Source organism: Saitoella complicata (genome assembly GCF_001661265.1).
Source record: "Saitoella complicata NRRL Y-17804 unplaced genomic scaffold SAICOscaffold_2, whole genome shotgun sequence".
Taxonomy (NCBI): domain Eukaryota; kingdom Fungi; phylum Ascomycota; class Saitoellomycetes; order Saitoellales; family Saitoellaceae; genus Saitoella; species Saitoella complicata.
In genome coordinates this window covers 519,755-532,246 of record NW_017566993.1, presented here as the reverse complement: position 1 = coordinate 532,246, position 12,492 = coordinate 519,755, and the positions used below count along the sequence as shown (strand labels likewise).

The 12,492-nt window shown below is 53.0% G+C and overlaps 6 protein-coding genes across 6 annotated transcripts; 2 read left to right on the top strand and 4 right to left on the bottom strand.

Annotated features, from left to right (window-relative positions):
* Positions 1 to 28: 28 nt before the first annotated feature.
* Positions 29 to 2,305, bottom strand: SAICODRAFT_52225 (uncharacterized protein; the record flags this gene model as incomplete). The annotated part of the gene is made up of 1 exon (XM_019169128.1): positions 29 to 2,305. The coding sequence occupies one exon, from the start codon at positions 2,303 to 2,305 to the stop codon at positions 29 to 31; it is 2,277 nt and encodes a 758-aa protein (XP_019026950.1).
* Positions 2,306 to 3,055: 750 nt separating this feature from the next.
* On the top strand, positions 3,056 to 3,620 carry SAICODRAFT_152472 (uncharacterized protein). The gene has a single exon (XM_019165560.1). It carries the CDS (start codon positions 3,206 to 3,208, stop codon positions 3,554 to 3,556), a length of 351 nt encoding a protein of 116 aa, XP_019026949.1. The 5' UTR covers positions 3,056 to 3,205; the 3' UTR covers positions 3,557 to 3,620.
* A 1,859-nt stretch (positions 3,621 to 5,479) lies between these two features.
* On the top strand, positions 5,480 to 6,637 carry SAICODRAFT_33183 (concanavalin A-like lectin/glucanase; the record flags this gene model as incomplete). The annotated part of the gene is made up of 1 exon (XM_019168270.1): positions 5,480 to 6,637. The coding sequence occupies one exon, from the start codon at positions 5,480 to 5,482 to the stop codon at positions 6,635 to 6,637; it is 1,158 nt and encodes a 385-aa protein (XP_019026948.1).
* Positions 6,638 to 6,883: 246 nt separating this feature from the next.
* On the bottom strand, positions 6,884 to 7,855 carry SAICODRAFT_52119 (GTP-binding protein ypt4; the record flags this gene model as incomplete). The annotated part of the gene is made up of 2 exons (XM_019169116.1): positions 6,884 to 7,003; positions 7,100 to 7,855. 2 exons carry the CDS (start codon positions 7,853 to 7,855, stop codon positions 6,884 to 6,886), a joined length of 876 nt encoding a protein of 291 aa, XP_019026947.1.
* A 182-nt stretch (positions 7,856 to 8,037) lies between these two features.
* SAICODRAFT_69143 (MFS general substrate transporter) lies at positions 8,038 to 9,915 on the bottom strand. The gene is made up of 2 exons (XM_019170451.1): positions 9,178 to 9,915; positions 8,038 to 9,092 (listed from the first exon to the last, which is right to left on the bottom strand). The coding sequence occupies exons 1-2, from the start codon at positions 9,765 to 9,767 to the stop codon at positions 8,144 to 8,146; spliced, it is 1,539 nt and encodes a 512-aa protein (XP_019026946.1). The 5' UTR covers positions 9,768 to 9,915; the 3' UTR covers positions 8,038 to 8,143.
* A 140-nt stretch (positions 9,916 to 10,055) lies between these two features.
* On the bottom strand, positions 10,056 to 12,029 carry SAICODRAFT_16870 (polyamine transporter). The gene is made up of 2 exons (XM_019165709.1): positions 11,534 to 12,029; positions 10,056 to 11,401 (listed from the first exon to the last, which is right to left on the bottom strand). Exons 1-2 carry the CDS (start codon positions 11,937 to 11,939, stop codon positions 10,263 to 10,265), a joined length of 1,545 nt encoding a protein of 514 aa, XP_019026945.1. The 5' UTR covers positions 11,940 to 12,029; the 3' UTR covers positions 10,056 to 10,262.
* Between the last annotated feature and the right edge of the window lie 463 nt (positions 12,030 to 12,492).

Genomic DNA, 12,492 nt, shown 5'->3' with positions numbered 1-12,492 from the left:
AAGAAAGTAAAAGCAAAAAAAATCGACCTTAGAAGGTCATGTTCATCAAGAACGGGTTGAGCACCAACGGCAACAACATATGACTGATCAACGTAATCTCAAGCGGCACAATAGCCACCCAACTCGTGATCCTCCACTGCAACGGCACCCAGAACGCCAACGCAAGAATCATCGCCTGCATCAAGAAACTGAACACATACATGTTCCTGAAACCGCGGGCAATCTGCTTCGCCTCTACAAAGAAGTTGGAATCCTCCAATTCCTTGGCGGTGGCACCCCATCCAATGTTCAAGGAGAACATGTGGCAAATGAGGGCGTAGGAGACGTGGACGGAGAGACCTCCGAAGAAGATGGCGAAGAGGGGGACCCATTTGAAGTTCTCCCAGAGGGAGTAGACGAAGTTGTGGGTTCCCATACGGTGACGCATAACAGCCAACGTGAAGTTACCGAAGAGCGAGAAAACAATTGCGACGGAGAACCAGATCTTCCAGGAATCGAGGTAGAAGTGATCAGCCGTACCCGGAATCCATCCGGTGATGAAGTAGTTCATCAGCGTTCCCATCCAACCGAAGGCAATAGCGTAGTAGGTTCCAATGTAGGCCAGCGTGGCCAACTTGGCGTAGGTCTTCATGTTCGAAAACACGAAATCCTTGAAAAGCTGCGTGAAAGGACCCTGACGGAACCAAGTAAAGACCGGGTTGAACATAAGCTCCGAACATCCATACGCGTACTTCTCCCATCTCATCAACTCATCCTGAACAGTCAAGGACACCCCCTCCTTAAACCCACCATTCGTGTACGCAGCAAGACGTACGAGGTAACCATTCACCTGCAACCTAAGCGCAATATCGAAATCCTCAGACACATGGGATTCAGACCAGAACTTCTGCACATGATTCTCATCATAAAACGAAACCTCCTGAACCGCACTCCACCTCAAGAACGCATTATGCCCAACGAAAGGCGCAATATCACCGTTCGCACAACCATACTGAATAGCAGTGTAAACCAAGTCAGTGAAGAAGGTGATACCGTTTTCCCAGTAATTCCACACGACTTGCATGACACCGGAAGCGTGTTGGAGGATCGCTACTTCAGGGGCCATTTCCATTTCGGAAACGGCGTCGAGGATGCAGTCTTCGGGGACACGGGTGTCAGAGTCGATGATCATGATGTAGTCTCCGACACGAATATCTCCGTCGGCCCAGGCCTTACCGCCGGTTGCTTCGACGGCGTCTTTAAGGGCCTCTTTGTAAGCGATGGCTTCGCGTTCGACGCTCCAGTCGCCGTCACGAGGAATTTCTTCGAGGGCTTTCTCGACGGCGAGGGTAAGGGAGAGTGCGAAATTCATGTTACTGGCCTTCTTGAAACGACCAGCGCGGACGAAACCGTCTTTACCATGAGGGGGACGAGCAACCCATCCAATGTTCTCCTTCTCGTAATAAAGTCTCCGGATTTCAGCATCCTCTTCAGAGAGCAATTGCATACCGTCGTCGTTCATGAAGATAGACGCGGTACCACCCTGCAACTCGTAGGTCGAGATAGCAGCCTTGATGGATCTCACGGTCGGGTCAATAACACCATCCAATGATTCCTTGTAGACGGGGCACTGGATCGAAACGTGTGGCAAGTCCCCCTGCAAGCGCTTCGGTGGCTTTCCAGAATAATACCTCGAATTCTGGTGAACCTGTGAAATAGGCCCAAACAGACGGAACAAACCGAAAACGATGCACAACGCGAAGAAGAAAGCGAAGAACCAGTAAACCGGCCAGACCGCGAGAAGTGCGATACGAGCGTAGGAAAAGTCGAGCATGATTTCGATGATGACTTCTTTGACGGAAAGACCGAAACAGAGGACACATCCGGCGACGGACATACCGACCATCATGGACGAATACCACATCCACGGACGGTCTTCGAGAATCATACCTGCTTCCTCGTCTTCGAGGTCGAGATTGTCAAGACTTCCTCCCTTCCAAACTAGCGCGATCATATCTTGCTCGAACTTTGCTAGCTTCGTCTCAATCTCATCGACTGCATCAGCCCAGACGACGAGAATCTGTTCTTCCTTGACGAAAGCAGCGAAATGGAGTTTACGAGCACGACTCAGCGCAGCCAAGTTTTCCACAATTTGAATCTTTGAACCATCAAGCATCTGCAAATCCGTAATCCCATGACTGCGCTTCAACCGGCCCATAATAAGTCTCACGACCTTCGTACTAACCCTCACCGCAACCTCCACATTCAACCCCATAATTGCCCTCTGAAACGGCCCAGCCTCATCGTACACCTCCGGCGGATACATACAAAACGTCTTCTCCGTCGCATCCCGCCTGACAGCAATAACCGGCTCCCCATCAACCTCGACTTTCGAGAAATAATCCTTGTTACGGAAGATTCTGTAGAGGTGTTCGGCCATGAGTTCGTATTTGTCGATTTCCTTGAGCCAGACTTGGGGCATGGACTTGCGGCGGCCTGAGCGTTGGGACCAGAGGGAGCCAGCGTGTGAAGGCGCTCGGGAGGGTCGGCGTTCGAGGTCGGAGGTGTGGTAGAGGAGAGAAGGCCGTCTCGAGGGGGCATTGGATGCTCGTGTTTGGGATGAGGCACGACTTTCGTGTGTATCTGAGCGGGAATCATAGGTGGAGTATCTCCTAGGCTTTGGCAATGGCGGTTCGGTCTCAAGGAAGGCATATGATTTCTCAACAAGGATGCTGTCGTCGGTGGCTTTGGTGTCGACACTGACAGTGGATGATCCCAGAACAGCTTGTGCCTCCAGATCGATATCTTGAGCCGGCAGGCTGATCTTTTCCAGGCCAAGGTGAGCGGCCAGCTCTGCTGGAGTCCGCTTCTGCTTCTTCGGAGCAGGCTTAGAGAACCCTTCAATGAAGGATCGGAAGGAAGGCATGGCGATTGAACGTGTCCCTTGATTAAAAATGGCCGATTGAGACGGGTATAGGACCGTAGGAAAACGCTGTTTGGTCGATTAGTGAAGTAGACGAAGATTAATCCCCAGCCGTCGTGAAGGAGGGCTGAAGAATGCCGTCCCGTCGTCAGAGAAGAGTCAAGCGAAAACTTTGACGGGTCGCGACAGCTCGTATAGATTACATATAGGTAGGGCAAAGCTTCGGTACCGCACTCGAACTGGCCCACGCGGCGTCGGCTATTGACAGCTCCCGGTTGGTGATCTACTCTGCCACATGGTCTCATGAAGCTTGGTCGCTTTGTCTCGAAAAGCTTGTGGCGATTTGGGCGTTGTTGTTGTGTTTACGCCATTGCACCTTGTCCATTGTGGGTGATGGCGCACTCTGAGCGCCCTTTCGAACAAATTCCTGCCCGGCATTGCAGAGAAGAGACCCGAAAGCGTTATCCTCCGGACTCAGTACGTTCATGCCGAATGCGAGCCGAACACGGATACGGTTTCACTCGGGCAATGGGTTTCCAGCTCTCAGAACTGCTCTCTCCTCTCTCTTCGAATTCTCTTCGTCGTTTTTGCTTGTTTATTCGCGCGCGCTCAAGCCTTTTGCAAGGTTCTTTAGGCGGCGGGTCTGTGCAGTAGGAATTTGCGACGTAGATCACCTAACGGGCGATCCCTAACCGCTTCTGTCGTGCACGGACCAGTCAGCCCAAGTCGCAACGTAAACAAACGAACATCGGAGCAGCCGCCGAGAGTCGCCCACTGGATAAAGGTCCAGTCACGCTTCATTCCGCAATTGGGATAGCACACGGGTATACTGTCAGCACGATTCATGCATTGCTGAACCTTCTTCACGATTGAGACTGTATCAATCAGGCGATCGCTTGTCTTTCAGACCCGGGTAACTTGCCGGGGTTTTTGGACCTGGTATGTTCGATTCGTATTTCCTGATGTCACGTCGCTGTCAGCTCGACCGGGATATCATCCTCGCTTGATCGTCGTTGCAGTCGTAGTCTAGGACCCAGATACTCGCAATGACGTGGCCCGGAAAAGGTAAGTGATTGCCATTTCCTCCATTATCACTCCAAATCACTCAAATGAAGCCGCAAGCTCACTCTCGTGGATTGTATTGGCCCACGCAACGTCCAACGGCTCTTCACCTTGCCCCGTGTCCAGCCATACGACGGTATACCGGTTAATAATTCTGCCCGTATCTTAATCTTTTCTTTTTTTTTGCATAACCTTTCTGTTTCGGCAATAGTTTGATTTACTCGTGTGGAGGCCTAAACGTAAAACTGACATACCGCGTGGGCATGGGACTCAATCCACCGGGGTAATGGTGTTACGAGTGCCACGATAGGAAGCACCGACGCTTGATTGTTCCGGGAGCACAGCGATGCCGACCATCACGAGCGGGAATACCAAAAGCGGGACTCGCTTGATAAGCTGAAAAAAACAAATCGGCTGACGTTTGCAACATCCAAACTTCTTGCACGATCGGACACGTCAGTAGAGGGAAAGGACAGCCGCAAGTCAGCTTCGCCTCCATAAACGAACCTCTTTTTGCCCAAGTCCGACTGACTAGCGGCGTTTGAGTTTGCTGCAAGTAACCGGAAGATCCGTTATCTGTTCCCCGACGATCACTGTCTACGGAACCTCCAGCCTCTCTTGCACCTTCGACGTCCAATTGCCCAGTAAAGTTTGGCACTGATCTGATACACCTCCTCCAATTCCTCGCCAGAATCCTGAGCAACAGCAACAATGCCACAATCTGACAAGTCCCGCCAATCTCACAACTCCTCACCACCATCCAAGTCCGGTGTCCGACGACCTCCAGCTCTCAACATCCCTGGTCACCGTTCCCGCCGTGGTGGTCCAGGTGACACTGAAGAAGAGCAACCCTCCATCTCCTTCACGAACGCCAATGGTGAAGCATACAGCGTCATCGGATCCGAAGAAGGGAGTATCTCCTCCTCCAAGGGATCAGCAGCAAGGAAACACAAATCCACCAAGCAATGGGCGGAAGACGTCGAGCGTGAGCTGCCGAGTCCGGTTATCGAGGAGAGCAGGAACGGAAGCGTGAGTACCGCAAGTGGACAGAGCATGTTGAGTCCGATGCAACAGAGCTTTCCCAGTCCGGAGCGGAGGCACAGCACAATCGGCGGTGTGTCATTGCCAGTCAGTCCTACGACGCCGGAGAGGAAACAGAGTTTGACTGCGCAGACGTTGGCTAGTCTTCCTTCCGCCATGAAGAACTACTCCCGTCCTAACAGTGCCTTGGAGGTGAACGACGAGAAAACCGAGGAGCTCCCTGATTCACCCAGAAAGAACGCAACTGCTCGTCCGGGTATGGCAGAGCGTCAAGGCTCTGTCGCATTCGACGTCCCAGCAGGCGAGAAGAAGGGTCTAGCCTACATCAACGAAGAAGAAATCTCACCACCTCGCTCCTCTCTCGGCTCCTTCTCCGACCGCCGCTCCTCAACCTCCTCATACCGCCGTCCGATCTTTCAATCCCGCCGCCTTACTGCCCCTGTCGAAAAGCCCTGGCTCCTCAAGAAGCGAACGATGCGCGAACGCTGGGTCTCCGCATTCCCCCTCATCGGCCTCGTCATTGGTATCATTGGTTCCGCGTTCATCACATGGCGCGGAGTCTCTATTTTACCCAACAAGAACCTCTGTCTCGTATTCGAGGATAACTTTCAGGGTGATACGATCAACAGCACGATCTGGTCCCACGAAGTCCAAGTCGGCGGATTTGGGAACCACCAATTCGAATGGGCAACAGCCGACTCCTCCGAATCATTCGTGGCGAACGGGTCACTGTACATCATCCCCCAACTCACCGAAACCGTCGTCCAACCCGCCGATATCACAGACGGGTACACCCTCAACCTCACCTCCCTAGGACAATGCACCTCCACCAACTCCTCAGACTGCGTCATAACCTCCAACTCAACCCTCGGCACGATCCTAAACCCCGTCCGCTCCGCATTCCTCACGACGAAAAACACGCACTCGATTCGGTACGGCCGTGTCGAGATTCGCGCAAAGATGCCCGTAGGAGACTGGATCTGGCCGCGAATCTGGATGTTACCCAAGGACAACGTCTACGGAGATTGGCCAGCCTCAGGCGAAATCGACATCCTCGAGTCCCGCGGAAACGACATCACATACACCGGAAACGGGCGAAACTGGATGACCTCGACCCTCCACTGGGGACCTTCCTCCTCCTACGACAGATACTGGAAAACCCGAAACGTCCGAATGACGGAGCAGACCACCTTGTCTGCCGACTACCACAAAATCGGATTCGAGTGGACGGATAAGTACATGTACATGTGGCTCGACAACCGTATACGACAAGTCATGTTCATCGATACCTCCGCCAATGCCAAAACCTTCTGGAACCGTGGTGATTTCCCCGAACGTGATTCAGATACTCAGGAACTCCTCGTGAACCCCTGGACAGAAGGAACGCATTCCGCGCCGTTCGACCAAGACTTTTATTTGAATATCAATGTTGCGGTTGGTGGGACGAATGGTTGGTTCCCAGATGATGTTGGTGACAAACCGTGGGTTAACACGGCACCGAGTGTCGCTATGAGGGATTTCTGGAATAAGAAGGACGTGTGGTATAACACTTGGCCGAACAGTACTGCGAGGGGTATGGCGATTGATTCGGTGAAGATGTATAAGAAGTGTAGTGCGTACACGACGGATTAAGGACGTTGAGATCGTGAAGAGGCGTTGTTTGTTTTGTGGTACCGGTATCAGACAATAATGGGTATCAATACAGACCGTAATTTATGAACCAAATCCCTGTCGCCGTTGCCTAACCCTCTGTATACCGGATTACCAAAACATCGACTTGAACCTTGCGTGATGTGTTCAGCTGCAGTGAACTCCTTCGAGCACCGAGTATGTGTGCCGTCAACACTTAGCCGCAACTACTTGCCGCGAAGACAACGATCACCCACAACACCCCCACCTCCCCGACATCTTCTGTTGCTGCAACCGAAACGGCTGTTCCCAATCTTGCCCCCCACCCCACCAACTCGCCACACTCGTCCCCCTCATCCTCCTCCCCCTCTCCCCCCTCCTCCCAATCCCTCCCCATACTCCACCTCTATCTCCTCCCCCATTAGCCATGGTGTCGTGCCACGTCCCATCATCATTATCCCTAACCCACCCCGCATCCCCATACTGTACCCCACTCCCCGCATCCTCTGGTCGAATTTCGCCCAGTTCGACGCGGGTGAGTAGCTCGCGGACGGGACGCATGAAAGCTTCGTTGACATTTAGGTCTGACCGTGCCGAAACCTCTAGATACGGTAGCGAGTGTTTCGTTGCCCACGCTTGTGCTTCAGCTGACGAAACCTCTCTCCGACCTTCTGCGGGGTCGGTGGAGGCGTCCACGTCGGCTTTGTTTCCGATGAGGACGATACAGACATTCGAACTCGCCAAGGCCTTGGTGTCTGTGAGCCATGTCGGTAGGGCCTCGAAACTCTCCCTACTCCCCAAACTAAAAACCAACATCGCACACGCCGCCGCGCGATAATAACTCCTCGTGACGGCCCTAAACCGCTCCTGTCCCGCCGTATCCCACAACTGTAACTTCAACCTCTTCCGTCGAGGTCCCGCGCCGACACTCACGATTTTAGAACTCAGTGAGACACCGATTGTGTGCGAGGTTAGTTCTAGCCATTCGCCGCGTGTAAAGCGGTGGAGGAGGCAGGATTTTCCGCAGCCGGAGGGACCGATCATGATGAATTTGACGAGGTAGTCATAGAGAGTGTCGAGTTCTTGATCTGGTGGTGCTGCTGTTGTTGTTGTTCGGTTTGGTAATAGAGCATCGTTCCCAGATCGGGGGTTCAGGGTTGACAGCGCGGTCGATGTCTGGGAGTGTACGGAGGAGAGGGAGGTGGTTCGTCGTCTTGGCATCTTGACCTATCGTGTCGCGTATGAACGGGGAGCTGTAGGTCTGAGGAAGCGTGTTCGGCAATGAAATCTTGAGTTTGTTTGCCGTCCGTCGTCCCCTCACGTCCTGTTTTCTGAGAGGTTGGTATGGTGTTGACTGGATTGTTTGGAGTTGAGCGTTATCGGCTGCGCCTGCTTGAGATTAAGGGGTGGACTCCGAGAGCCGTACCGGTATCCCGTAACCGTACGAGTTGTATTTAATGATGAAAAGATGCCTGTATATCGCACCGTCTATCCGAAGTACCTCATGCTTCACACCCTCTCCTCCTCTTCTCGATCATCCTTCTCTTCCCCCTTCACCCACCACGTCCCCGCCAACCCGAGCACCAGGACACATCCTACGACATTCCACGCCAAAAACCCACCAAGCGGCCACGTCTGTCCCACCATCCTCTGACTCGCCGTGAATATCGCACCTGACCCAAACGGTCCCAACGCTCGAAAGACGGCGGCAACAGCTTGCGAAAGTCCGTTGAGTGAGCCGAGGGTGGAGTCTGAGGGTGCAGCGTTGGTGATGAGGAGCATGATGCACGTCATCCCCAACACCGTCGCAATCGTCCGAAGCGATAGCACAACGAGCGCACCAGCCCACAATCCAGCTTTAGAGGAGAGAAACCCCGGCCCAAGACCAACAAACGGTGTCCCAAAAAACGCAATAGCGAACACCGCAAACCCCAACTGATAACACCTCTTCGTCCCAAAGCTATCCTGCAACCTCTCATAAAGCGTAATCTGCGCAACAATACTCGCAATCCCGCTCGCGGCCAACATAATCCCAATATCCCTCGGATTCATGTCGCGACCGATCGGATACGGGGTGGAGAGGAAGACTGGGAAGAGTTGGCCGTATGCGACGACGGCGAAGGAGAAGATTGCGAAGGTGAGGAGGATGGAGAAGATGTTTGGGGTGAGGAGTTGTTTCCATTCGTCTTTGCGTTGCCAGAAGGATGAGCGAGCGGCTTTGGAGGCGGAGGGTCGGAGGAGGGGACGGTGGGGGTCTGTGTCGGCTGAGGAGGTACCTGGATATGCTGAACGGGATGTTGAGGGTGTCGTGTGCCATTGCCAGACGCGAAGGAAGAGGACCTTGATACGGTTCACGAATGCCGGGGTCTTCTTTTTGTGTGATTCCGAGAGGAAGAACACGATAAGGACGAGATCAATGAGTAAGAGCAGTGCCGAGGCAAGGTTAGGAAGAAGGTATCTGTAGAGCGACATTAGCAATCATTTCAAGAACGAGGTTTGGTTGCATCTACGGATATCGCTTGAACAACTCTTGTCCGAATAACCCGGGAAACGCATCCGCCGGATCCGCCAACACTCCACCCATCGCTGGACCCACGATACTCCCCAGTCCCCACACAAACGGAAGATAACTGAACGCCGCCGACTGATTCGAATCATCCGTGATTTCACCCAACACAGTCGATATCACACCCTGATTCGCATTCACCAACCCAATAAAAACCTGTGTCAATATCGCCTTCTTCAGCGTATCCGCGTACCCGAACCCAAGAATTCCAATCGCAGTCCCCGCCGTGCCTATGACAATCACAGGTTTTCGCCCAATCTTATCACTCAACCACCCCCACCCAAAATTCGTCACACTCTGCGCGAGGAGGAACGAGGAAGCGATAACACCAACATAGAAGGAGACATCGCCTTCAGAGGATGAAATATGGAAGGACCGGACCATTTGGGGAAGGTAAGGTGCGATGTTGTTGAAAGCTGTTTGTTCGGCTAGACAGGCGAAGCAGAGGATTGCGAGTTGGCGTTTTGGAAGGGGGGTTTGTTCGTCGTCTATGCTAGCTGTAGACCGGAGGTCTGTGTTATCGCGGTCCTCGCGATCTTGTATTGATCCGTAGCGGTCCCTTGTCATCGTTGCTTGTTCTTCGTGGTTTCCTCGGTTGTGATCCGTCCCGCTGTAGGATGTTATTCACTGTAATGACCGCTACACACGGATCAACTCTGAATGTTGAGAGATCAAATGTTCTATAGGTTTTCTCGTTCAGCTGTATCACCAAGGTCGCTGGTGTTGGTGCTCGAGTGATTTCGTGCGCCAATGACGTGCAACACTGCAAGCTGCTACGGCAAGATTACGGGCTTGGCGACCGCGCGAATCCGTGGGAATGTTAAGTATATGAAGCAAAATGTACTTTGTTTGTAAGGCTAAGAAACTCTTCTATCGGTTGCTGATCTGGTATCGATATTGTCTGCATCCTCGCGGCAGCTGCAGCCGAGCTTCAGTTCAAGCGGAGCAAGATGTCGACGTCGACGTCCTCCTCAAGCTCAAGCGCTGCCCCCGAACCAGCACACTCCACTGCTTCACCTTCGCCCTATCTATTCCATCTGTAGCTGCCTTCATGGCAGCCGTCTAATGCGTTGCATCCCCCACCCCATCAAAATGCTCCCTCGCCCACGGACTAGCCTTCCTAATCCCCCTCCCCCAAAAATAAAACAAAAATGGAATACAACACATCCCCAAACTCAGAAACCCCAACAAACTCGTCGCCCACCGCGGTCCCATACCTTCATACATCTGGGCCGCGAACAATGGGAATCCAGCGCCGACAACGTTGCGGACGAGGATGACGCCGGCGAGGGCGGAGGCGGCGTAGGTTTGGTAGGCATCGACGACGTAGTTCAGGATGCCGAGGATGATGATGAAGAGGCCGGCGCCGAAACAGCCTGCGGCGAAGATGGGGATGATCCAGGGGACGGAGGGGTAACTGGTCCAGGCGAACCAGAATAACCCGATAGGCAGCAAGAACGTTCCGAGCAGCGAAGACCAAATTCGCTCTTCCGGTACAGACTTGCCCCCTGCTTCCTTGACTTTCCGAAGATAGTGCTGTTCTTGAATCGGATAACACAATGCTGCGATCAACGACCCCAATACGAACCCAAGGAACGTCAACCCCCACTCCCCCACATTAAACCCATGCCCATCCGCAAACACAATCGGCAAAGCCTCATTAAACAAAAATACAACCCCAAACAAAAACCCATTATAAATCGCCGAAAAGAACGTAATCGGCTCCGTAAACAAAAACCTCACCGGTCGGGTCAACGTAACCCCAAACAACTCCCTCAGTTTCCGGTCCTGGTGGGGGTGATACGCGCCCAACTTCTTCGCCCGACGAGCAAGGATGATATCATGTCTTGTCTCCGGCAGGGTCAAGACCATGATGATCCCAATCCCCCCAAACACAATCAAATAAACCCAAAACAACCATCTCCAACCCATCTGCAACACGATCCACCCGCTAATCACCAATGCAAATGGTGGACCTGCCGCACTTGACAACCCATATATCGCCATCGCATACCCACACTCATCACGGGCAAAGACGTCAGAGACGGTACCACCTGTGTTGGTGAGAGGTGCCGAGCCGAAGGTGCCTTGGAGGAAACGGCAGATGAGGACGGTGGGGGTGTTCTGGGCTAGGGCGAGGGGGATTTGGAAGATCGTGAAGAGGGTCCATGTCGTGATGTAGACGGGGTTGCGGCCGTAGTCTGCTCACAAACAATCAGCACTCGTATCCTTCATGCACAACCACATTCACACGGGGTGTATGCAGCTTTTTCACCCGCATACACCCCCGTAAAGTTATGTTCCGCTGCTATAGGAGAAAGGGATCAACTTACACTCACTCAACGGCGCCAAAACCATAGGCCCTAACGCGAACCCCAGCACATACAAACTCAACCCAACCGTGACAACTTCACTTCCCATGCCCAACTCCGCACCCATCTCGCTTCCTCCACTCGAATATCCACTCGCACAAAGACACACGAGGACGTTGAGGAGTGAGGCGAAAGAGGCGATGTAGTAACGTTTGTACGTGGGCCAGTTGCGGGGGTTGTCGGGATCATCGGGTGCAAAACTCAAGACGTGGTGGGGGTCGTCGAGTTGCGCGGTGTGTGCGGCAATTGGTTCGGAGGAGTGGTCGTAGTCCTCTCGTTGAATGTCTGCCTTCTCGATATCTGTAGGCGATCCCGCACGCTGAATCGCATGCTCAGCTTTCTCGACGTCTTCCTTGATCACCGACATGCTGGTCTATCCCTTACAGTCTGATTGTCCTTGGAGGAGGAGCGACCTACATGTACCCCAATTTTGCAATTTACACGATCTATACCGCCCTGTGCCGTGGAGCGCTGACTCCAGTTCCGGTGCCGCCTATTCCGCACTAGGTCGGCTAATTTGTTCAAGTGCTCGCTTAAGATGAACCTGATGTCAATCCGCCAGGAATCTCGAAAACGGTGATGAGGATCTGGGGTAAGGAGAGTGTTACTTTGGGGTGTGATAGGGGGTAGTATGAGAGGTCGGGTACAGGAATCGCGGTTAACCGGTGTTTGGACATCTGTACGACACGAGGGCACGTGATCTCAAACACGTGCATGCAAACTGGGAGTATTCGAAAACAGCATGCGCAGTAAGTTCAGCATTATTTGAGTAGCTCTCCCATCTGTATCGTCTCGCCGTAACGATAGCTTCGCGTTTGGCGGTGGTCCTCATGAACCGGGTATCATCTATCAAAACAAAACTCCAGTCAGACACGTCTCATAATGCACGTCCATCTGTCTCTTCCTTCAATTCTTTCGCT